At 52.8% G+C, this 25,984-nt stretch overlaps 1 protein-coding gene across 5 annotated transcripts in view; it reads left to right on the top strand.

Annotated features, from left to right (window-relative positions):
• The window catches only part of Ttc28 (tetratricopeptide repeat domain 28), a 440,646-nt gene that overhangs the window by 361,922 nt on the left and 52,740 nt on the right, over nt 1-25,984 (top strand). For all 5 annotated transcript variants that reach the window (XM_063271797.1, XM_063271796.1, XM_006249584.5 and 2 more), the window contains 6 exons: nt 11,509-12,850; nt 13,975-14,498; nt 17,531-17,640; nt 19,170-19,299; nt 20,138-20,356; nt 21,944-22,109. In XM_063271797.1, coding sequence (XP_063127867.1) covers nt 11,509-12,850; nt 13,975-14,498; nt 17,531-17,640; nt 19,170-19,299; nt 20,138-20,356; nt 21,944-22,109 — 2,491 coding nt within the window. The remainder of the gene's footprint in view (nt 1-11,508; nt 12,851-13,974; nt 14,499-17,530; nt 17,641-19,169; nt 19,300-20,137; nt 20,357-21,943; nt 22,110-25,984) is intronic.

The following is a 25,984-nucleotide window of genomic DNA, read 5'->3' as shown; positions in this document are numbered from 1 at the left end:
CAATATTTTTTTTTGTTTAATGGATGAGGCATCTCTGAATTAGTTATGAACATATTTCTATACTGAATAAATTTCACTAATGATTTTTTTTAAATCACCGCTAAGCTGGTTGATGTGCCTTATTAATGACTGGTGATAATCCTCTCTCAAAAGCAGTCCTGTAAAAATCGACTGCAGATAAGAGGCCCATCATCAAAGAAATACAGATCTCTTGATGCAAGCCTGCTCCGTGGCCATCTATATGTTTCGCATTACTGAAGTAGAAGGCGAAGGCATTCTCTCTCTCTCTCTCTCTCTCTCTCTCTCTCTCTCTCTCTCTCTCTCTCTCTGACTCAGAAAACCGTTGGCAGCTTTGGAGTGAGCTCACCCATGCAGCGGGTATGGGTGGGTATTACTACACCTGCCACTGAGGGTTGTCACGGTGACCCTCTCTGCTCATGGTATGCCCGGTGGTAACACAGCGAGTGTTCACATTTAAAGGTTGCTCAGCAGTTTATGTCAGAGCAAACCGAGCCTGATAAATCCAGGTGTTCCTCACTCAAGAGGTTTGGCAGACCCTGACTCCAGGGAGGTGAGATGGGAAACAGGTCTGGACTAACGGTAACCAGCTGTTCAACTTCAGCTAAGCCACCCCCTTCTTGTAACTTCACGTTTTCCATCTGGAAAATGAATGATTAATGACAGCATGTCCCCGCTAGTGATGACGCAGAGGTAGAGACGGCAATGACCACCACTGAGGTCCCTCCAGAGTGGCCACTGCATGCTGGAGACTTGTGCCACCAAGGGAAGCACGGCCCTATGTCAGCTGCCCTGAAAAAGGTGGCTCTCCGTCCCCATCCTCCACCTATAAGTGTGAGCTGGACTTCACCAGTTGTCAACAGACGATCCAGCCCTCCTGTGCGGCGGCTTAAATAAAGGCGTGTTTCCTTTCCCTCCGATCCTGCTCGCCTCGGCCACAGACACCAGGGTGGCTGTGATGCTCCACACATTATGCCATCCAGAAGGAAACTGCTCCTGTCCCACTGTGCCAGAGGAGCTAAGGCCTTTCTGAGACCCACTGGTGACAGCAGTGCCATTCAACCAGCCTTGACTGTAAGGGTGTGGGGTAGGGCTGGGAAACAAATGCTTTTATTAGCAGCGCTGGCAACAGCAGCTAGGAAGAGGGCATATGTTGAGAATGGTTGATAGAGTCTGGGGATCTGCATCAAAGGTCTAGTGTGAATGAGGCCTTGTGTTCGACGCTGCTGCTGCTGCTGCCGCTGCTGCTGGCATCAGCGGCTGAGGATGGTGATGATGGAGGTGGTGGGGATGGTGGGGATCAGGATGGTGGTGGCAGTAGCGATGGCTGTGCTGACACTGAAGGATGAGTGCTAGTCAGAGCCTTTACTGCCTGCCACGAAGAATTGAAAAGTAATACTTTTGTGACTATACACACGTCATTACGTTCACCCTTGGGTCTGCCACACTGTCCCTGAGTACGACAGACAGAGTCAAAGAAAGCCACAGCAGCATGAGAGGGCGTCGGTTTTTGGTCTCGAGGTGAACAGTCTCAGCGCTCTCCACGGCTGCCGCGGGCAGGGTTGATAGCACCTTCACTTCCATGTATCTGGAAAAATTGGTTGCTAGACACAAGGGTATAGACCGCTAGGCCTGAAGGGACAGTCAGAGCAGCAGACAGGAATCCATCCCCTCCCAATACACTAGGCTGTGACATGTCCAGAGCCAGCAAATGTTTGGGACAGTTCAGTGTGCGCGAGAGCTCGGAGTCTCGGAGCACGAGAGAGCCCACATTATGGTCCCTCCCATCCCCTCGGGCACAAGAGAACCCACCACAGGGTCCTTCTGGTCCCCAGTAGACCCCTCCCAATCGAACGGGGACATTCACAGATCGGTCCCCTTCTGCTCTGTAACCTGTTGTTGATGTTGCTGTGAGTAGAAGCCCATGTACCGTATACTTGCAGAATGCAGGAGTGATCACGGACAGCTCGAGTGTCACTCTAATCAGAGTTTGAATTCTCAATCCGATTTGATTTAAAAGGGAGGTTTTCAAATCCCACGGCTTCTTCTGAAGGCAGGTTCTCCAGTCTCGCTACTCAACGCTTTCATCTTCGCAATTGAATTTGCAAAGTGAAGTCATTTTGAAGTCACGTCCTCTTGGCCTGGCATGGCCATTTTCAGGGTTCCCTCTGGTCCAGGCAGACCCTGCCATCCTCATCCAGTCTCTGCTAAAGGAACCATCTGTTTCTCACACATAAGGCAGAGCTGGATTCCCCCTGCTGCTGCCGCTGCCACCACAGGACTCAGAGGGCAGAGTGCCCAGGACAAAGTGAGGAGCAGCGAGTGGTTCTGTCCTAAAATCTATCACTCAGTGGCTGACACTTCTGTGAGTGGTTTCAGTGATAGTCTAACCACGATCCCTTTGTCCAACAACAAATGAAACACTGAGGAGCCAGGGGCTTTGGAAACGAACAGTGCTCTAAAACTTAGGTGCAATTCAAGTCCACGATCAACAGGTCTTTGTAGAATGTTGGGTTTTTTCCCAGCAGACCCAGGCAGATGTTTTCTTCAGACTTATGAGCCTAATGCTGAGAAGAGGACTGTTCATATGTGTGTGTGCTTGTGCATGTGTGTGCCTATGCTTGTGTGTGTGTGTGCCTGTTCTTGCGCCTGTGGTTGTGCATGTGTGTGTGTGTGTGTGTATGTTTGCGTGTGCATGCATGGGTCCCTGGGCTTGTGTGTGTGTGTGTGCCTGTGCTTGTGTGTGTGTGTGTGCTGTGCTTGCTCCTGTGCTTGTGCATGTGTGTGCGTGTGTGTGGGTGTATGTGTGTGTATGCCTGTGCTTGTGTGTGTGCGTGTGCACGCATGGGTCCCTGTGCTTGTGTGTGTGTGTGTGTGCATGTGTGTGCCTATGCTTGTGTGTGTGTGCCTGTGCTTGTGCACGTGTGTGTGTGTGTGTGCATGCATGTACATGCATGGGTTCCTGTGCTTGTGTGTATGCCTGTGCTTGTGTGTGTGTGTTGTGCTTGCTCCTGTGCTTGTACGTGTGTGTGCGTGTGTGTGTATATGCCTGTGCTTGTGTGTGTGTGTGTGCACGCATGGGTCTCTGTGCTTGTGTGTGTGTGTGTGCATGTGTGTGCCTATGCTTGTGTGTGTGTGCCTATGCTTGCGCCTGTGCTTGTGCATGTGTGTGCGTGTGCATGCATGGGTCCCTGCATGTGCGGCAGCCACGCCACTGATCCTAGTGTCCTGCCATCAATGAGTCCATGAAAGATGCATGTTTGTGTGTTGCTGTAGGTATTATCACCCCCTTTTTAAGTAAAGACACGTTCCTTGGGCAGGCCAGATGCCAGCAAGCCTGATGTCCTGGATTCAATCCCTAGGTCCCAGTTGGTGGAGGAAAGAAGCAACTCCTGTGTGTTGCCGTCCAGCCGCTGTAGCTATGCTGCAACATACAAACATGACAGTAAATACAATGCTATTTTTACATAATTTAAAGGTGTTTCTCCATTATTAATAATGGGAGAAAGCCCATATATTTTTTCTCTTTTGGGAGGGGTGAGTACTGGGGGTAGAACGCAGAGCCCTGAGCCTCCTAGATAAATGCTCTGCCACCCCAGTCCTTAGTTTATCTTATTGATGTGTCGCATCTCACAAATGGAAAGCTAGTGGGGACAGTCAGTGACAAAGCTGGTGGGGACGGTTAGTGACAAAGCCAGGGTCACTTAAAATGAAGGTTTTCAGTTTCTCAGACTTTTGCTCGATTACTGGATGACAGTCCTAGTGACTGAAGAGTCCCAGCTGGGCAGTGGCACAGAGTGACTTCCGGCAGCCACACCCCAGAGCAGCAGCACCGATGGCCGAGATGCTCTGTCACTGTGCAGGTTGGGTTCGTCCCTCAAACCATACCCAAGCTGTGGCAGTGGCTGGTCAGGATCACCAGCCCCACAACCTGTGCTTACCTACCAGAAAGGCCCAGCAGGGCATGGCCTTCCCCTTCCTCCACTGTGTGCATCATCCAATAGGAAACAGAGCCTATTCTCAGAGTGCCACCACATGTGGCTAAGCGTTGACACTCTCAGAGGCAAATCTATCCTTGGGTAAGATGATGCCACATCCCTTTGGTGGAAACTTGTGGCCTCTAAGAGTGATTGCGGCATTACAAATAATAGTCCCAGAGGGAGGCAGATCTTTGAGGACCATTGGTTGACAGTCTGAAGTAGTGACCATTCCCAGAAGGTGGAGTGCCAAGGGGAGACCTGAGGTGGGGACAGGGAGGAGCCGTATGTGCACAGTGAAGTAGAGGGGCCACATAAGGGATCTTGCAATGCCAGTGTCCATGACTTACTTCAGAAAGTCGCAGTTCCATGATCCATCGTACGTGGCCCTTCGGCTCATTCAGATTCAGGTAGGAGGATGTGGCGTGGAGTGACAGGCCACAGGCAGGATGAGCCTGATGCCCCTCTGCCCAATTGTCTGCAGCTTGTCTTGTCTTATCCCATAACGGATTCTACCTCACTCATAACATCACATGATGCTGCAGTAGGAATACGAAGCCAGGACTCGGGGCAAAAAAAGAAAAGAAAAGAAAAAAGAAAAACCAAGACCAAGAGTCTAGTGGTGCCACACGGGGACTGACCAACTTCCTGTCTCAGTTGGAGCTCCTGGTAAAGTGGAAGGAGAAATCCACAATTCTCATCATCCCCAAAACAAGCTGAGTTCGGAAAGAATTTTCAGAAAGTCTCCACGTGAGTGTTTCTGGACGGAACGGATGGTATCAGTGAAGCCACTCCACAGATGATCGGATTAGATTTCACCGAGCTTCCTTTCCTCTTTCCTCTCTGTACCTGGGTCTCATTCTGCAGTCCAGGCTGGTGTGTAGCCTGCGGTGAACCTCCCAGCTCTGCCTCCCAAGTGCCCAGGCTATAAGCTCACACCTCATTCCTTTCCTTTTAAAAAAGATTCTTTATTATATGTAGACGAGTACAGTGTCGCTGTCTGCAGACACAGCAGAAGAGGGCATCAGCTCCCATTACAGATGGTTGTGAGCCACCATGTGGGTGCTGGGAATTGGACTCAGGACCTCTGGAAGAGCAGTCAGTGCTCTTAACCACTGAGCTGCCTCTCCACCACCACCACCTGCCCCTTTCATTTCCTAATAGCAAATTTTAACCAAAACCTTTCCCATTGACCCCGAGGGCACGAGGCAGTGCTTGGGCCAGTGAAGCTTGTTTATGGGAGTCAAGTGCTCAGACCTCCATGGTCTCACAAGGTCAAGGATGGGGATTGGAGCACCCAGAGATCCATGCGCTCAAACCTTGTGAAAACCTCTCTTAGTGGATGTCTCTCCCAGCCCATGAGCTTTGGTGCATGAGGTATAAACTGCTAGGCTGGGGCTGGGTAAGGGCTTAGACAGCTTATCCATCAGGCAGTGCCAGTTCTGGTGCCACAACAAAGCTTGTGGCCAGCAGGGTGGCCATGCAGCCCTCGGGCAGCTCACTGGTCCCAGCCAGCTGTGGCCCATCTCCCATGCTGCGCCGCAGAGAGAAATGCCAGTGTGGTGTGGTGGCACCAGAGGACTCGAGATGCTGATGCCCTCCCCACCAAGGGAACCCAACTCTCCTGCACATACTGACAACGCAAGTCCCTTAACCGTGCTCCACCTTTCCTGGAAAGGGATGAAGAAGGTGAGGGAGGGGCTGCCCCTAGAAAAGTCCACCACAGCCAAAGCAAGGGAAGAGAGGCAAAAGAAGCAATGAGAACAATGAGCTGGGCAGACTGGAAGGGCATTCCATGCTGTCCGCCGGCTGGCTCAGCCTGGAGCACTGCCCTGGAGCACCAGCAGGGCATCGGCCTGGGAGCACTGCCCTGGAGCATTAGTGGGGCATCCGGCCCGGGAGGTGGCCAACTTTAGCCAGCTCACTCTCTGCAGGTCTGAAAGAGCTCACAGAGGTAGGACTGGTCCGATCTTAGAGGCCCAGCCCAGGGAGGGGCAGAGCAGCTATCTCAGTGCCACAGAAATTCCAGGGCCCGGAAAACCACTCCCTGCGCTGCGACTCTGAAGCATCTGCCTTGGAGGACTCTCCTCCATCTTTGACTGTGATCCCAGGTGACACCTCACAGCTCTGTCTTCTCCAACAGTGACTGACAGCAGGCCTGCTTCCCACCAGCTGCGCTCACAGCCTCTGCCCAGCCCAAGCTGTTAGGAATGACAGTACCTGATTCCTCCTCCTCCTTCATCAGCACTGTGGAGCACCCCTTCCCAGCCGCCCCCTCATTGTGTCTTTAATTACTATTTCTTCTGCTCCATAATACAATTAATCTTTCCTTCTAGCTGAGATTTATGACCACAGAGGCCCAGGGGATTTTTGAGCAATTCACCTGCAGCCTCGGTCTCTGATTACCCACCGGGAAACAGGATGTGTAACGGGAAAATGTCTGTGTACAAAGTCCATAGAACATACGTGTGTGTGTGTGTGTGTGTGTGTGTGTGTGTGTACATATGTGTATGTGTGTGTGTGCATGCATATGTGTGATGTGTATATGTGTGTGTTTGCATATGTGTGTAAGTGTATATATGTATGTGTATGTGTGTATGCATGTGTGTGTGCATATGCATGTATTGTATATGTGTGTGTATGTATGTGTGTATATATGTGTATGTGTATATATATATGTGTGTATGTGTGTATGCATGTATGTGCATATGCATGTATTGTATATGTGTGTGTATGTATGTGTGTATATATATATATGTGTGTATGCATGTCTGAGTGTGTGTGTGTGTGTGTATGTGTGTGTGCACGCACGCGCATATGTTTGCTTTAAGGTGGCTTCTTGTCACTGTTTACGCAACTGTAGCCTTAGGGACCATGGCAGGGGGGACCATAGAGCAAGTGATCTATTTTCTTAAACTTATGTAAAAAGACAGGTGTGTCTAACCGAGTATTCCTGTGGGAAGGCAGTGGGGGTGTGGGAGCTCCCCCCACCTGACTGTGGCAGGCCCCTCCCAGGGGGACAGAAGGAAAAGGCCGCTGAAGGGAAGTTAACTTGAGGCCACTTTCCTGGTCCCGTGGAGGGACAGGAAGGACCTGTCGGGAAAAGCAGACAGGTGCATTAGCCTGGATCCTATCAGGACAGAGGAGTAGTAAACACAGCTCCCTGGTGACGGCACCCACCAGGGATGGCGTCTGCAGCTTCTCTCACACTGGAAGGCCTGGGATTTCCTCAACACCAAGGTGGCTGCTGCTGTTCACACACCCTCGGGCAGAGCACCAGCTTCCTCACACAGCACCACCGGCACGTGGTCTCAGCTGTGCGCAGGTGTTGGTGGAGGAGAAACGGGCACGGAGTTGTGTCCCCCTTACACGAAGAGGCATTCCGTGTGAAGTTGGAAAGCAGGAAGCTAGTCAGTCAGGCTGCCACGTTTGGTTGATTCCAGCACAACCTGCCCCTCGAGGTCTGTGAGCCCAAGTTCTGGAACTTTCCAGGTCTCCGAGATCACAGATTGACTTTTAGCTTTTCGTCATCATGATACAACAGTGCCCAAGAAAGTGACTTAGACGTTCAGGTCCTGGCTCCTAGCTGCAGATTCCGACAATCCACAGCCAGCCGACTCCATCACTGGGGGCTTGCAGTAAGGACAGAATGCCGCAACAGCAGGCGTGCTCAGCTCTCGGTGGGCTCACAGCACTGAGAGACAGGAGGGATCCAGGACGAGACATCTGCTTCAGAGGCCTGTCCCCAGGGTCCTCCTTCACCTGTGAACTCCGTGGTGTATTATCCCTCTGATGAGGCTAACACCAGGATCCGATCTCACTCGACAGCATCCAAGCCCTGAGCACGCGAGCCTCAGGCGGCTTTGCAGCATTGACGAACCCGGCCGAGGCAGTTTCTGAGAAAGCCTGCCTCTCCGTAAGACACTTGCAGCTGATAAAGTCATGTGATGAACAATTCTGGAGTTATCCCTCGTCTGAAAATATACTTTGCTGTGCAGCTTTGGTGAAAACAACGGAGAGTTACCTACAAGGATGTGGCCAGTTCTAGCACCCGCTCTCACGCCTTTGAGTTGAGCCATCTGTTTACTGACTAGGCCTGTCACCACATCCTCACCCACGTCCCCTCCAACCACAGACAAGGTGTGTGCCAGCCTGTACATGCAGAGGTCACGACCGTGAGCTAACGTAGGACACAGTACTGTTATCCTGTGTGTAGTCTGCATGCAGTGTCCTCGGGTAGGAATGACACCTGGTAACCGGAGAGTCTAGTGACTGGTTGGTCGCTTCCTCTACAGAGATCCCCAGATGGAAAAATGTGCTTAGACCTGCATCAGGCCTTGGTGACTCTGAAGAGTCTCCTGATCCAACAGTGCCAGTCTCTCTTTATTATTTAACTGTTAGGAGAACCGTGGAAGGACTCTGTGTCCCCGTGCTGATGGCCCGGTTTTCCTCATCTTGTTTCCTCTACTTGCATAAACACCCCGAAGTCCCCCCAACTCCTAGGATATGTCAAACAGGTGGGACACTGTGTGTGTCAGCCATGAACAGTCCCACAGAGGAGAACCTTACTCAGCCTTGCCAAGTCACACTCTGTCTGGAGGGAGGCGGGTAGGCTAGTACATGGGACAGGGGTTCATGAATTCTGTTGGCCGCCCCTCTCTCCTCCCTGAGACTCACAATCTACACAAAGTGAGCCTGGGGCAGGGATGTGTCTTTTCTGGCCGCCAGACCCCGTGTTCCCTATGAAGACTGCTGAACTCTAGTCTGCTTGAAAGCAGAGGAGAGGGTAGGTCGGTTCTAAAAGCCCACCCGGGCACTGGCGGTAATCAATAAGAAGCATGATCGGGCACTGTGCGTTGCGTGCGTAAGAACGAGGCCCTGCCCCCAGAGAGCTCAAATGAGAAGCTGCCAGAGCTCCCTGCTCAACTGGTGTGGGTGCCATTTTAGGGGAAATACTCTCTGGTCTGTCCCAGTCCCACCGAGCTGGCCGCGTGGAGTGCGCATGCGTCGTGGTCCTCGCCCCAGCCTTTGAAGTAGACCTTAGTATTCCCACACAGAAAGCCCATAGGTGGAGACCCACGGAGCCCGTGTATACATCCTAACCACGTGTCCTCTCCCACAGCCCTGGTGAGGACTCAGCTTTGTGAGATCTGTCTGCCCCACTAATCCTCATTTAATCCCCTCCCCGCAGCCTGTTGTCACAGAGGGCACCCCTGCCGACATCCCCTCTGTACATCCTCATCTGAGTGGCATCCGGGAAAGGGCAGGAGGAGCCGCACATTAGCCCCTCAGCGTGAGCGCAGCCATTCTGTGCTGCTCTCCAGCAGCTTTTATGTCGCTTCAACAAAGAGAACAGCTGCCAAGAGACCACACTGTCCCCACAGAACACCCCAGGCTGGCAGCAGCCTGAACCCGCCAAGGGAGACACGCGGAGGGAGAGGCCAGCTCAGCGAGGCCGGCCTCCCTGCCCTTCTCAGTGTGTGGAAGCTGTAATCTTGAAAGCCCTCCTCTGGTTCTTTGTGGGCGGGTGGAAGCTAAGGAAGCAACAGCAGCTGTCTGGAGACCAGATCGGTTTGCTATAACCAGCAGGCAGCTTCCCTCACAAATCATTGCAACCTGGGGCGGCCATTTTCATCCTGACTGCTCCCTGCTCTCAGCCCAGAGCCTTAGGCCAGAGTAAGAGAAAGAGACTCCCCTGCTGCTGCCTTGTGCACTGGCCAGGACATCTTGGGTGTTATTCACAAAGCAAGACACACATGTTTCTTAGTGGATATCTCTCTCTCTCTCTCTCTCTCTCTCTCTCCTCTCTCCTCTCTCCTCTCTCCTCTCTCCTCTCTCCTCTCTCCTCTCTCCTCTCTCTCCTCTCTCCTCTCTCCTCTCTCCTCTCTCCTCTCTCCTCTCTCCTCTCTCTCTCTCTGTTCTTGAGATAGTCTTATGTTGCCCAGGCTGACCTCGAACTCAGAACCCTCCTGCCTATACCTGGTGGGTGCTGGGATTACAGGCATGTACCACTATGGCCAGCACTCCGTGTCTCTGAAATTATTATAATTCGACTTTATTATTTTTTAAAGGGAGTTGGGTGGCAAGGGCTTTTGGTTTTAAAACAAAAACAAGAAAGTAAAAGCTCAGATGCATTACAGGTCTGTCTGTCTGTCTATCTCCAGGGCACTCAACTGAGATGAAACAACAGAACTCTGATGTTTCCCTGAGGCTGGGGTTCTTGGGAAATGGGTTTCAGCTGTCACCATAGGAGGGCAGCGGTAACAAGGCCTTGTATTTGGCCTGTAGGGGGAGCCACACGGAGGCATCCTGGGCTTGGCAGCCTTCTCCGAGAAGGCCTTTCAGTCTTTCTTTTCTTATATCCCACCCAGCAAGTGATCATATAGGCCTCTAAGAAGTTGCAGTAGACACCAGAGACTGCTCTGGGATCACTGAGTGCAAAGGTGTTGTTAGGAGGGGGGTGGGAGCAGGCTGGGCACGGCAATCCTGGGTGGGCCAGATTCTAAGGAGAAAGGAAGTATATGATTCATGTTGTACAAGGATGGCTGAAACCATGACACCTGAAGGCAGTTTAGGAGGACTGGCTTTAACCACAGCGTCTCATGTCCCCACCGTTAAAGGGCCCACCACGTCAAAGAGGCATTTCTTCCTGGGAAGTCAGTTCTCCAACCCTGCCAGGCTCTGGAAACTGTGTCCCCCTCAGAGAGAAAGCCTGTGACATTCCCAGCTCCATAACTGGACACAACCCCAGGAATGTCACTTGTCCTGTGGGGTCAGAGCTCTTGACTCCTGGCATGCACATGGCCAGTTTGTCTGTCCAGCACAGGAGTGAGGGTCCAAGCAGAACCCATCCAATTGCATGTCACAACCCACGTCGTGGCTTCCACGTTTACACAACAGCTGGTGTGCTCACCCGTTTCAGGATAACCTCATCAGGATGGGGGGGCGCTCAAAGTTTTTTTATCTGCTAATTTAGTGTGGGTAAAATGGTTCCTCAGGGTTGGTTTAATTTGCATTTCATTGATTATTAAAGGAAACTAGGGCCCCCCATTCCTCTCTGTGTTTCTTCAGCTGAGTTGTCTGCTGACATTTATTATTCTTCGCCTATCTGAGTAAATTGGGATCAATTTTTTCTTTTTAAGCCAACAGTGAATTTTTACAACGATTTTTCACAGCAGCTGCTACGATTTTTCGAATGTTTTCACATATTTCCTAGTGTGTTGTTTGCCCTTTAATTTCGTGTGTTTATCTGTAAAACATTCTCATTTTTGTCATCAAATCTGTTGGGTTTCCCTGGTGGTTTGAAATGTGGTAAGCCATCCTCCTTCTGCAGCCCCGATGGCGCTTGACCCCGCCCACCCCAGGCCCTGCCCACCCCCAGACCCTCCCTCTGCAGCCCAGCGTTTAGCCCCGCCCACCTTCAGTCTAAAGCCTTTGACTCAGGGCTGCACGCACCTTAGATTGAGCTATAAGTCGCACTTTCTCTAATTTGTTCTCTTCCCCGTCGTTCCAGGGATCATCCACCAGATGAAAGGCGATTATGACACAGCCCTGAAGCTCCACAAGACCCACCTGTGCATTGCTCAAGAGCTGAGCGACTACGCGGCCCAAGGCCGTGCCTACGGAAATATGGGCAATGCCTACAACGCCCTGGGCATGTACGACCAGGCTGTCAAGTACCACCGTCAAGAGCTGCAGATCTCCATGGAAGTGAACGACCGTGCCTCCCAGGCTTCCACTCACGGGAACCTGGCTGTCGCCTACCAGGCCCTGGGAGCCCACGACCGGGCCCTGCAGCACTACCAGAACCACTTGAACATTGCCCGGGAGCTGAGAGACATCCAGAGCGAGGCCCGGGCCCTCAGCAACCTGGGGAACTTCCACTGCTCCAGAGGAGAGTACGTCCAGGCTGCACCCTACTACGAGCAGTACCTCCGCCTCGCTCCGGACCTCCAGGACATGGAGGGAGAAGGGAAGGTCTGCCACAACCTCGGCTACGCCCACTACTGCCTTGGAAACTACCAGGAGGCCGTGAAGTACTATGAGCAGGATCTGGCTCTGGCCAAAGACCTCCACGACAAACTGAGCCAAGCAAAAGCCTACTGCAACTTGGGCCTGGCCTTCAAGGCTCTGCTGAACTTCACCAAAGCAGAGGAGTGTCAGAAGTACCTTCTGTCCCTAGCCCAGTCGCTGGACAATTCCCAGGCAAAGTTCCGAGCCCTGGGGAACCTGGGCGATATATTTGTCTGCAAAAAGGATGTGAACGGCGCAATAAAGTTCTACGAGCAGCAGTTGGGCCTATCTCACCACGTGAAAGACAGAAGGCTGGAGGCCAGTGCCTACGCGGCCCTGGGCACCGCGTACCGCATGGTCCAGAAGTATGACAAGGCCTTGGGCTATCACACGCAGGAGCTGGAGGTCTATCAGGAACTGAGCGACCTGCCGGGGGAGTGCCGGGCCCATGGGCACCTGGCGGCCGTCTACATGGCCCTCGGAAAATACACAATGGCGTTCAAGTGTTACCAGGAGCAGCTGGAGCTGGGGCGGAAGCTGAAAGAGCCGAGCCTGGAAGCGCAGGTGTACGGCAACATGGGCATCACGAAGATGAACATGAACGTGGTGGAGGACGCCATCGGCTACTTTGAGCAGCAGCTGGCCATGCTGCAGCAGCTCAGTGGGAACGAGTCCGTGCTGGACAGGGGCCGGGCCTACGGCAACCTGGGGGACTGCTACGAGGCCCTGGGGGACTACGAGGAAGCCATCAAGTACTACGAGCAGTACCTGTCCGTCGCCCAGAGTCTGAACCGCATGCAAGACCAAGCCAAGGCCTACCGGGGCCTAGGAAACGGACACAGGTACGGTGGCCAGGGAACAGGGCTAGACGTACTTACACGGCGAGGCCACAGCAGGAAGGCAGCTAAGCTACAGAGCGGTCTGTTCCCGTCCCTCTCACACTTGGCTTTTCAACCGTTCATCGACTTAAGTGGGTGACCGTGTTGCCATCATGTATGAAATACACACCACAGCCCAGAAAGGGCAGGTTTGTGCCTGAGTTACACCCAAGAGTCAACCCAGGGCTCAGCCCTCACATGTAGTACACGTGTGACCAAGAGGATGGAGTTCACAGACACGGGAAGCTGGGTGGATCTGCTCCGTGAGAGCCTCCACATTTTGTGAATGTCCATTAGCAGAGCATTCGTTAGCCACTGGTTACTCAGCCCCATCTGGTAACAGAGGGACAGGTCCTGTGCACCAGTCCTCACCCAGGCTGGGCACCCGTGTAACTGTCCAAGCGGCATGACATTGCTGTACTAAGCACATGTCCGTCTGCTGTGGAACGGGGAAACCGAGGCTCAGGCGATGAGGTCTGCATGCCCAGACAACAGGCTCCATCTGCCACAAAAAGACGTGCTCCTCCTGCTCTAATTGTCTCTGAGCAGCACACACCAAAGGCTGTGCCGGCCAAGGGATTGCCCCCCCCCCCCCAGCAAGGCAGGGGAGACCCAAGACAGGGCCTCCCTCAGGGGCAGGGGATCAGGACTCCTGGAGGGGAGGAAGAGGTCAGACTAATCGTCACCCACAGACTGCTCCAAGAAACTCAGGGTGAGCGATTTATAGCTCCTGTAAAGTGATTTCAAAAGCACGGTCTAAGCAGGAGTGGAGGCTGGGAGGCCCGAGTCCTGGACCCCGCTATCATCGTGTCTGTTAATATATTTTATGTTTCCTCGGGGGGTGCGCGTCCCATTGAATTGCAAGCTCCTGGGAAGGTCACTAAGGGATGACTTTTGAATTGCTTTCCAGATTATGAAATTCCTCTGCATCTCACTCTAAGGGCGCGTGATAGATTTTTAGCTAGAGAAGGAGTTAAGAGCCTCTATAGTAAGTGACAGTGACGAATGCTTTTCATTTTCTCAGGGGCTTTAGAATGTCTGCACCTGCACAGAGTGATCTCACTGCTTCTCTGTCTGCATCCCTGCAGGGCGACGGGGAGCTTGCAGCAGGCCCTTGTGTGTTTCGAGAAGAGGCTCGTGGTGGCCCATGAGCTCGGGGAGGCCTCCAATAAAGCTCAGGCCTACGGAGAGCTGGGAAGTCTCCATAGCCAATTAGGGAATTACGAACAAGCCATCTCCTGCCTTGAACGCCAGCTGAACATCGCCAGAGACATGAAGGACAGAGCCTTGGAAAGCGACGCGGCTTGCGGCCTGGGGGGTGTCTACCAGCAGATGGGAGAGTACGACACAGCCCTGCAGTACCACCAGCTCGATCTGCAGATTGCAGAGGAGACAGACAATCCCACATGCCAGGGCCGAGCCTACGGGAACCTGGGTCTCACCTATGAGTCCCTGGGCACTTTTGAGAGGGCTGTGGTCTATCAGGAGCAGCACCTAAGCATCGCGGCGCAGATGAATGACTTGGTGGCCAAGACTCTGTCCTACAGCAGCCTGGGCAGGACTCACCACGCCTTGCAGAACTATTCGCAGGCAGTCATGTACTTACAGGAAGGTAGGCTAAAGGCTCTGCCAGGGGAGACTCAGCCAGCGCTATATATAGAGTGAGGGTCTCACAGTCCAGGCCACCCTCACCAGGTGTCCCTGCACAGTTTTAAGGTGTTTCCCCTTCCTGCCCCAGCTCTCTGGAGCTTCCTCCCCGTCTCTCGGTTCTGGTACCTGCCCCCAGCCCGCTGCCGGAATAGCTGATAGCCTTTTGGTTGTCAGAGCAGCAGCTGGTCACATGACACATCCTCGCTAGTCGGATCATTAGACGTGAGGGCATAAAATCAGGAGGATCCAGACCATGATGACCTTCCAGGAAATACCTAAGCATCACGGCCTATGGGTCTCAGCTCAGGCGCAGCAGCCGCTAGGCCAGTGTCTCTACCTGGGGGCCAGCCAGGCTTCTTCCGGTGTTTGCTCTGACAGTGCACAAACTGATGTCCAGGAGCCAGCCTGGAAATCGGGCACCTCTCCTTCCGCTGCTGCAGACTCTGTTGATTACCTGAGGCCAATAGCGCCTTCCTACATGAGCTAGAATCTCACGGCAAAGGGGTTGCCTCTCTCCTCCATACTGGGGTGTCCCTGATCTTGAAGCTCTCAGAGGTGCACAGGGTCACTGTATACAGGAGAGGGTGGGAGGTAGGTGCGCTCACTGGTGAAGGACTGGGCTCCAAGATTGAGGCTCAAATGCCTTTGTAAGGGCTTCTACCTGTAGCCCCTGAGGCCAGATTTTAGTTCTCACAGCAGAACTCTGACATGCCCTCTTTGCTACCTCCTGCTTTCTTTTTTATCTTTCTTTGGCAGTCTTGAGAAGCACATGTTAGCTCTTTTCACACACTAGGCATATCCTTTACACTGAGCTGAACCCCCAGCCCAGGAACTGTTCATGTGTCCCCATTTTTGCATCTATGTCACTAAGGCTTGGAGAAGTACAGCGGTTTGACCCTGACTCTCTAGTTCATTGCAGAGGGAGCTCAGTCCCTATGTGAAGTCGTTTCAGACCTCACAGAAACTGCAGGGTTAGGGCAGCTATACCCTCCTGTTCTCTAGCCCCAGAGACGTCCCCGGGCTGGGAAGCAGGAGACTGGGTAGACAGCAGCTACAGGCTGGCAGTGGAGAAGTTCTGAAGCTGGAGCCACTTTCCCATCCCTCTGTGGTTCCTACGGCCCCTGGCTTTGCTGTAATTCTAGTATTGTAACGTTCCAGTACCTAGGGGTGGCTTTCGGCTGAACCAGCCATGTGTGTGACCCAGCATGCAGGGTTTGCAAAAGGGGCCTTACTGTTAATTCCCCTCTGAAATACCATGGCAGCTGGCTCTGCTGGGATACTGTCACAGAATTCTCTATTTGTGGAAAACTCTGCAGTTTGTTTTTAATTGTCTTTTGTGATAAGTCTCATAAAGTTCTAAAAACTCATCTTTGTAAACTCCCCATAGTGTTGGAGAAGATTTATGAGCCTAACCAGGTCCCTCTAGTGTATTCTGAGCAGGCCCAGCACACCGTAGAGCACCTGATGGCACTCTCCAAGCGCCTGGCAGGGGGTCCTGCAGGCCTGCAGCAGAGGGGCAGGTCAGCTAGAAGTCACCCCAACTTTACCTTGCCTGTCCTGTGCAATGGAACGCTTGTGGGTCTGAGTCTGAAGAGCTCCCAGGTGATGTCAAGACACAGGGCTTTTCACCCAGCTCTTCTCACTCCGGAAACCAGCAAAGGAAGTCACTCAATCCAGAGACTCCCAGGGTTTCACCACCACACAGGAGAGCTGGCCAGGTGAAATGGAACATGCAGGCTCCCAGATGGCAGTTCAAGTGCACCTTCCCAGTGGCCCATGGACACCTTTCTTGCTGGGGATACACTCGGAACCAAGCAAGGCCCCTCTCTCATAGAGTTTGTCTCCCAATGGGGTTGTCCAAAAAAAAAAAATCATACTTCTGACCCAGACCGAGGACTTGCCAGACATCTGCACTGTAGGGTCAGTGCGGTGGGCCCTTTGAAAGCCATCCTGGTTCTCCCAAGGACCACTGCCTCTCATGTGAATTATTTACAGATTCTCCTGTTGCCCACTGGCATGATTCACGCTCGGAATGCTCTTTCTGAGCCATGTGTTTTGAAGTTAGGAAGCTCACCCTAGAGCAGCACTACTCACTCACAGCAGCCGCTCAGCCGACTCAGGGCCTTTAAAACTCAGGAATCACACAGGCCCAGAGTGCTTGACTCTGGCTGGCATCCTGCCCTGACCTAGATGAGAGAGGAGCCCCAGCTTGCATGCATTGTTGAGCTGTGGGAGCCATATGGTGGCTTGTGTGTGGAGAACACTAGAATGCAGGCAGAGTGTCAGAGACCAGCGTAGTGACCGATAATGGTGAACTGCGACTGTCAGCCTTAGCCCCACAAAGCCCTGGAGGTGGCTGGTGCCCTGAAAACCCATAGCGTGCTGTGAGTGAGTGACCCACCGCAGGTGCCCATGTGGAGACCATGGAAAATGAGGGCAGCCATTCAGCCTCCCAGCTCACAGTAGCACTTGCATTGCAACCCCGCTGAGGCACATCACAGATGGGACCCAGAGTGTGTCGGCAGCTTCAGTCACAGGAGCAGGGTCCGGCCGGGCACCGTTCTGCTTTGAAGAGACACTCATGAGCCTCTCATCAGCACTGCCTGGAAGTGCGGGGTGAGGTAGAATGTCATGTTGTCTTAGCCTCTGTGCCTGGCTGTCAGGAAAGGCTTTTCCCAGGCAGAGAAGCCGTGGATATCAATGTATCAGCCAGGACTTTTCATTTGCAGAGCTAAGCACATTGCATCTGCAAGGGCAGCCAGGTTAAGGGTACATTGGTTTTCCTGCTTCTCCCTGCCCTACCAACCCACCCACTGCCAACAGCCATGACCAGGGCTCCTGCTGCGGCATCTCCTCACTTCCTGTAACATTGGAAGTGTCCTCTCCCCAGGGCCGGTTTGGCATTCCCTGCAGCCTTCCTTACATGCGTGCATCAGAAGTGAAATCGCTGGTCGGTCCCTGTCCCTCTCCTTACGGCTCCCTGTCTGCTTTCAGGTTTAAGGTTAGCTGAGCAACTAGGTCGGAGAGAAGATGAAGCGAAAATTCGCCATGGGCTCGGCCTCTCCCTTTGGGCCAGCGGGAACCTGGAGGAGGCTCAGCACCAGGTACGCAGAGCTCTGTCCCAGGAGCCCCGAGCACCCACCAGCAGCTGCGGAGCTCTCAGAGGTGCTGGCCGGTCTACTAGGCTAATGCGCCCAGAGTCCCAGCCCGTGTAGCTGGAGAGATGCCAAGGCTCTCGGCATCCACAGGGTAGAGCTCGCCATGATTTCTGAGAGTCTCATGTTGTGCACTGTTGCCATGGTTAACATAAAACCACGTTCCTTCTTCAGTGGAGATGTAAGACCAGGGTGTGTGCCTATTGGGCTTAACCGTCCGTGGGGGTCCGTGGGGGTCTCCAGTTAGGGCAGAGGGTGTGACTTCTCCCCCTTCCTCACAGAAAGTCCCCACTGCCGAAGAGGAGTGCTGTCACACTGGCTGTGGGCGGACAGGAGATGTCTGCTTCAAACTCAGCCCTTGGCCGTTTGAGTGATCACTGAGAGCAGAGGGACCGTGTCCCTCCATGAGGGGAGTGAGGCCGGTCTCCAGTGGGGCGGACTGGGTCTGTTCTGCAGCGTGCTGGGGTGTTGGGTGCTGAGCCCTGAGTTGAGAGGATCTGAGTTCATTTCCCAGCACCCACACTGGGCAGCTCATAACTGCCTATAACTCCTCTTTAGGGTACCCAACAGCCTCCTCTGGCCACCACAATCACCTGCAGACACGCGTGTGAGTAGACACCCACTCACACCAATAAAAATTTCAAATCCTCTTTTAAAAGGTATTAAAGGCAATGAAAAGGATTAATGTTGTTTCCTATGCACAAGAGCCAAAGTTTATATCACACAGCAGTCTACAGTTTTGAAAGTACTGCTGCTCCCTGAGTTGTTCCTTGAGCTCCTCAGGAAGACAGAGGACAGCGCTAGCCACAGAGAAGGAACAGGCTCCGTGTCCTGGCCAGAGTCCGACAGGACAGCTGAGTGGCAGAGTCAGGAGCATCTCCATCCGCTCTTGCGCTCCGGGGTCCTGGCACTGTGCTGCCAGCCTGTATAAATGTGGAGCTTCGGGGACCAGGTCTCCCAGGGAAATGTCAGATCTCTGGTCCTCAAGGTGCCCATTTGACTGAAACCAGCCCCATGGAGATAAGGAAAGCTCGGTCTTGAGGGCCGTGTTTGAGCTCTGTGACACTGGGCCACCTATAATCTCACTGCCCAGCCTGGCCCATCTCCAGTGTACCCAAGGCCCGGGGTGGGGGTGGGGGCAGTTACTCTTGTCTGGTGACAGAAGTAGAGGATTTCAGTCAAAACTAGTTGCTGTTTGTGTTGATAATTGGTTTTAAGATGTCCTTCAAAGCTCAAGTCCTAATCTTTTATATTCCCTCTTCCGTCAAAGATGGGTCATGTAAACTCCTAGTTAACTGGTGCTAAGTCTACTGATCTCTTCAGATCCACAGGGCGTACCTGCCTGGCAGTCGTCCTTCTGACCCCTTTAAAAGGCGATTTCAGGTTGTGCGCCCGGGCATGAGCAAGAGCTGTCTTGCACCTATGAACCGCTGGGCACTGGTTGTGGACATTTGGGTGACAGTCTCTGTCCCTCGTAGCTTTACAGAGCATCGGCCTTGTTTGAAACGATTCGGCACGAAGCACAGCTGAGCACAGACTACAAGCTCTCCCTGTTTGACCTGCAGACGTCATCCTACCAGGCCCTGCAGCGGGTGCTCGTCAGCCTAGGTAAGAGCAGCTGGCGTGTGTGCGTGCGTGTGTGTGTGTGTGTGTGTGCATTCATGCATGTGTGCGTGCGTGTGTGTGTCTCTGTGTGTGTGCGCGCATGCGTGTGTGTCTGTGTGTGTGTGTGCGTGTGTGTGTGTGCGTGTGTGTGTGTGCGTGCGTGTGTCTCTGTGTGTGTACATGCATGTGTGTATGTGTATGTGTCTGTGTGTGTGTGCGTGTGTCTGTGTGTGTGTCTCTGTGTGCATAAACCCTGTCTTTTGTAAGGCTGCCTGAACAACTTGGGGGGGGGAGGGGTGAAGCCTCTGGAGCCACTGGAGTTGTCTTGGGCTCCCAGCCTCAGCCTTGTCTCCTCAGCCCTTGCTCTGGCAGCATTTCCATGTTGGTGTGTGCCCTAAAGTCTGTCCTCTGCAGTGCGTCCCTCGTGTTTCAGTGTCCAGGCAGCAGGCAGCAGGAACAGGCATTCACAGCCCTAAGATGAGGCAGGGCTGGTGTGCAGACTGAAGGGCTGCAGGGAAGCTTGGGGAAGAAGCAGCCTAAGATCTACAGGGAACTCAGAGGCTTCAGCCCTTTGCCCAGGGGGGCAACAGAAGCACAGAGTGCCACGGACTCTCAGCTCTAACGGCAGCAAAGACGCCTCCCATTCAATAACACCTGAACATCTCCACGGTCAGGACCTCACTGAATCAGTGAGTTATCAGAATCCCTCTTTCCGGGAATGGACCTGCAGCAGTAGACCCCAAGTTCTACCACGGCTGGCACAGAGGCCCCGAGTCTCCTCCATATCCGGTGGATGCTCACCTGCTTCCTGAATGAGCACACCCCTCCCTCTGTCTCCTAGGCCATCATGATGAAGCCCTGGCAGTAGCAGAAAGGGGCCGGACAAGAGCATTTGCTGACCTGCTGGTGGAAAGACAGACTGGACAACAGGACTCCGACCCCTACTCACCCATCACCATCGATCAGATCTTAGAGATGGTTAATGCCCAGCGGGGACTGGTGCTGTACTACTCCCTGGCCGCCGGCTACCTCTACAGCTGGCTGCTTGCCCCTGGAGCAGGTAAGGTCTCTGTTGAAGCGCAGGAAGTGCGGGGCTGAGGGGGTGCTGAGGGGCGTCACGCAGGTCAGATGAAGGAAAACCTTATCTGCAGTGGATATTCCGGGGTGGGGCATCGTACTAATAAAACAACCCAAGGAGGTGTGACTCCTTGTCATTGGAAGAGAACACGTCCAGCATGGGAGCCCAAGAGAAGGGTGAGGTAGCAGCAGATATGCTCACCAGCTGCAAGTGATTTGATCATTGTGACCCCTGATAACGTTCCGTACCGAAGCGATGATGATATAAGTAAATCGTAAGGTTGAATTTCTGAGTTTAACAGATTTCAATTAGGTTTTGTTGTTTTTGTTGTTATTGTTGCTTTGGGTTTTGTTTTTGTTTTTGTTTTTATTAGTAGTAGTTCTGTCAAAAAAAAGTCTGTTTTAGAAGTGAAAATCGTCTTTGGTTAAGTCAGCACTAAGCATGCAGGATGTAACAGTTTCCCTGGATACAAAACTACTAATTGGCTGTGGGGCCATATTTTGTGCATAGTAAAATGCTGATGACTTCCCCGTGCCGGGGACACCACCAGATCCAATTAGAGTTTATTGACTGGAGAAGCTGGTCTCATAATTGGGAATCTTGAAAAATGGGCTTCTCACTTATCTGTAAAAAGTTCAGCTGCCAGAGAAATGTGACAAGCCTCTCTCTCTCTGTCCCCAGTAAAGGCGTCCATGTGAGGTGTGGCTTCTGTACCTGCTCTGCGTCAGCAGGAGCATCTTCCCCTCACAGCTGAGCTCACCCAGGCTCCCTGCAAGCAGCACCCTCAATCTTCTGCCACACCTTTCTGTGCTGGGTTTAAGTTGCAATTTTCCTGAGCAACGTCTGCACCCCTGCTCTCAAGAGAGGCAAACGCCCATGCAGACAGGGTTGGCAGCTGGCAAATGTCACACCTGCTCTGTGGCGGCTGCATTGTCGGGGACATGTCTGACAGTTGGCATGCCCAGTCACGTGACAGTGAGACCTGTGTAAGGAGGCGGCTGTTGTGCCCTTTTGCTCTCTCTGCTGTTAATGAGACTGAAGCTCTTGCCAGGGCTGTGATCCAGCGAGAGGACCAGCACACCTCACTGCCATATGAGGACACAACCCGAGCTTATTGCCAGGAAGCCACTGTGGGCCACTTTTCCCCTCCCTTAAAACCATTAGTGGCCATTGACCAGTAGGCTTTATTTTAGAATGTATGTGTGCCTATTCTGGTCTGCTCTTGTGAAGTGAGATGTCTTTGATGACAGCTTCCACTTGGCTAGTTCCAGTTTTGTTCAAGATTTCAGTCCTTGCAAGGGTTTGACCTGGACACTTGCATGCGGATCATGGAAGCAGGGCTCCCCAGAGCACCATTCTAAAAGTGCACAGAAAGCGATCCACACCCAAGCTGTGTCATCAGAAGCTTGCCTGTGTCTTGATGGTGTGCAGTAAGCAGGCATGGCTCCAGTTCAGGAAGCCTGAAACCTCAGAATCCCAGCATGCCCGCCAAAGAAGCCACACATCACCCATGTTCCCCTCTCCTGCTGTCCAACCGTTCATGACCTTGCTATGTCTGCCTTGTTGCAGGAATCCTGAAGTTTCACGAACATTACTTGGGTGATAATTCGGTGGAAAGTTCCAGTGATTTCCAAGCTGGCAGCAGTGCAGCGTTGCCCATAGCAACCAGCTCTACACTGGAGCAGCACATCGCCAGTGTCCGGGAGGCCCTGGGGGTGGAGTCTTACTACTCCAGGTAGGAGGATGTGTCTAGTTCATCCTTGTTCCGTTTCGGGTGGGTTTTGATGGGAGATTTTGGAACAGGAAATAGTTGAAGAAACCGTGCTTGGTCCCTTAAATAGACAGCCAAGTGTCTGCCATGCGTGGGCAGTCTCTCTCCTTAATCCCTGGAGCTGGGAAGGACCTCCTTTGAGATGTGGGTTCCCCAAGCAGGATGTGGCAGCGACTGTAAGCATGGCTGTGCAGGTAACATGACAGCCAACTTAAACAGAGGCTGTAAACAGTAAACAGAGTTTGTGCTGCAGCTGATTGACAGAATCTGTACAGATCTGTGTGTTGGAGGGCTGAAGTCAAGAGGGTTAGCCTCCCAGATATCAGGGCTGGGGACAGAAGCAGCTTTCTACAGAGTGGGAAAGGAATGAGCTGCTGGCGGTTTTTATTACCATGCTGGATTAGCTCGCACGTTTCCTCCAAACACTTCCTTCAAAAAGAAACCACAAGGGGGTGTTTGCAAGTACCCAAGTCGCCAGTGGTGACCAAATGTTGCGTTTCTCCTATTTAACCCAGATAGGGCACCAGGAACAGACATATTCCACCCAAGTCCAGATGGGTGATTCAAGGAGTTTATCAGGCTGCCTTACAGAACATGGGGACTGGGGACACTTACGAGGGCATAGCTCTATCACCCAAACGTCCCACTTCAGCTAGGTACTGCAGGGGACAGTGTCATATTTCTCCCAAGTCAGGTGCAGCGAGCAGGATTGCTTGCAGCTATAGGGGAAGAGAGCGAATGGCTGGAGTTTCAGGAGGGATTAGTGGCCTTCCTTCCATGAGGGGGCATCAGCAGAACTCATCCTGTGACACTGTAGTCTCTGATGAAGACAATACTAGCCCTATTACACCCAGAGACCAGCGCTCCATAACACCAGCAGTCCAGAGTCCTCAGTGGCTGGGACTGGCCCATGCCAGTCAGTGTTGGTTCTGGGCAGAACCTCTGTTTTTGTCTCAGTGTCTCTGGTCCCACGGCCACTTTGCCTGGCTCCACATGTAGGCACTTGTTGGGGTGCCCATGTTACTTACAGAGGGGCTCTTACTTGACAAACAGAATAACCACTGAACAATGTAGCATCAAGGTAAGAAGGGAATGGAGTGGCCACCTGGTCCAGATCTCCTGTCCCACCAATGTTCGTTGCACACGTGAAACAGACTTGTGTACAGCCGTGCTGGAGCCGCAGCAAGGGGTCAAGCGTGCTGGCGTCAGAGCGAGGGTCAACACCGTCTCTAGCCCTCACCAGTCTGTTCTTCGTTATGAAAATTAGTAACTTGTTTTGAGAAAATAGGGAAGCATATAAATGTCATCTTCTAGTGTCTGTTTTTGTGGGAAATGATGAACAGGCACCGTGGTTGCTAGGCATCCCAGGCCGGCCTGGCTCTGGCCTTGGGCAGTGCCGTGGTGATCGCAGGAGTTGTTAGTGCGGTCACCTACAATGACATGGAAACGTGGATGTCCTCTGAGGTTTAAATCGTGAATGCCCAGAAACTAGGTCAGACCAGAGGCGGGCAAGGCTGCATCTGCAGACTGCACAGCATGTATGCCAGGCTGCTCCCTAGCACACAGCATTCCATGCCTTAAAGTGAAACACAGGCTGAAGAGCATGCTGGCAGAGGAGACACAGAAGGGAAGGTGAGCGGGGGAGCCAGGCAGGGCCCACCTCTCACAGTGTCGGGGACTTGGAGACTAGAGCCCATGGCAAGGCTGTTCCCACTGTGCACATGAGGCACTGCGCCCTTGTCTTTACCCCCCACCCCCCACGGGGCAGTGGCTCAGCCTAAGTCCCTGCTCTATGCCAGATACTGGGCCAATGATAACGAGGGCGGGCAGCCCACTCACCGACCTTCAGTACAGTCAGCAGCAAGAGACCAAAATCCTAGTGCATGTACAAGTGCACCAGGGTGGCAAGACGGTCTGAGCAGGGAAGGGGCGCGTAGCCTGCACCGAGAGCTCCAGAGGACCTGAGTGAGAAACATGCTTCTGAGGTCATCGTATCCTGAACCTATAAGCCTTTGGAGGCCCCTCAGGCCACCGCTCCTGCTGCCTGGGTGCTGGGCCTCTCGTCAGCCTTTGCGATGACCATTTGGTCTCTTGAGCAGGAACTATCTGCAGTGGCAAGGTTCTGGCTTGGGCAGCCGCCTAGAACTAAGACTTCACTCAAGAGGCGAGGCCCTTCTTGGGCAAATTCAAGATGTCAGCCCAGGTTTCAAACCAAGGCCTGGAGCTTGATAAATGCATGCAGGTACCCAGATGGGACCTGCTGCGTGAATCCTCTTATAGAAGCATGGGGAACAACTGTCCAGTGGGACCTCTTCTGATAGCAACTGAGCAGCCACAGCCAGGCCGGCCCAAGACAAAGCAGCCATCAGTGAAGCTCAGCCCACTGAAAACATACATGCCACCTCCTCCCCGTCCTCACATGCCTCAATAAAACCACACAAGCAAAAGAAAAGGTCTGATTTGACCTCCAAATGAGGGTGCTGCTTGAGCTAGAGGCGCAGCCATGCCGCTTTCCCACAGTCTCGATTAGAGAATGTCTCTGAACCTCGGTGGTGACACACACCTTTAATTCCAGCACTCAGGAGACAGAGACAGGCAGATCTCTGAGTTCTAAGTTGAAGGCCAGGCTGGTGACAAGTGAGTTCAGGACAGCTGAGGCCACACAGAGAAACCCGGTCTCCAAAACACCAAAAAGGGAAAAAAGAGAAACAGCAAGTATGTCTTTGGAGTTTAAGCTCCTCACTGCATCCCGGGCAGGGAATGGGGCGGGGCTGGCAGCTCCTATGTTCCCTGCTCAGTGAGCAGCATCTCCTTAGCATCTCTGGAACACCGTGGCTCTTGGACTGCCTTCGGTAGCTGAGCTCCCACCTGGGCTCCTTCCCCAGGCCTGGGGTAACCCTGTCGGCCGTGTGTCTGCATTTTGAGTTTTGTGGAGACATTAGAAAGGTCCGAGCACATGGTTTTTCCTCTGTAAAGTCAGTACTAGTTTGTAAAGTGTACATCTGAGGCTAGGATACTAGACGAGTAGAATACCGAATCATACACCTTATTGTGAGTGAAGTGTGCATGTGTGTGAGACACGTACACACACAGGAAGGTGGGCTGCCCTGCACATATACAGTAGGATGAGGGGCGCTGGCTGTATTTGTTACAGTTTTCATCATTTCCAGGTTGTCGTGCGTGTTTCTGTGTCTTTTACAGTGGCCACATGTTATTTTTTAAGATAGAAATGAATAACCACAAATAAACCCCTGCCGTCCATCCAAACGAAAACACAGACACCTTCCTGTAATTTTACCACACAAAGAAAAAAACACAAGTTTGGGAGCCCATCGTCTTATCTGGTCCAGGTAGATGTGTTTCATTTTCCATTCTTGCCCCCATTGAATAAGGGCCTCAGTGGCCACGCCCCCTCAACAGCCACGCCCTCCTCAATGACCTTGCCCTTAATGTCCACGCCCTCCTTGGTAGCCACTCCTTTCTCAGCTGGTACACACACCCCTCTCAGCAGCCAAGCCCTTAACAGCCACCACTTCTGTGACAGCACCCTTCTCTGTGGCCCTGCTCCCTCAGTGGCCACGCCCTCCCCAGCAATCACACCCTCCTCGGTGGCCACGCCCATAATGGCCATGCCCTTCTCTGTTCCTCCCTGCCCCTTGCCTCCACCACTGCACCTCACACAGCTGTCCGTCTCACTGTGCTCTGGACACTTGTCTGAATGTGCGGTAGTGACTTCTAATGTCACATTAACACGTCTCTTCATGACGACAGAACATGGAAGTCTCTGTGGGAACCTGGACCACCTAAGGGGCCACAGGTGACTTGGACAGCTACAATAC

The sequence above is a fragment of the Rattus norvegicus genome, chromosome 12 (assembly GCF_036323735.1).
Source record: "Rattus norvegicus strain BN/NHsdMcwi chromosome 12, GRCr8, whole genome shotgun sequence".
In the NCBI taxonomy this organism is placed as follows: domain Eukaryota; kingdom Metazoa; phylum Chordata; class Mammalia; order Rodentia; family Muridae; genus Rattus; species Rattus norvegicus.
This window is presented reverse-complemented; position numbering and strand designations above follow the sequence as displayed.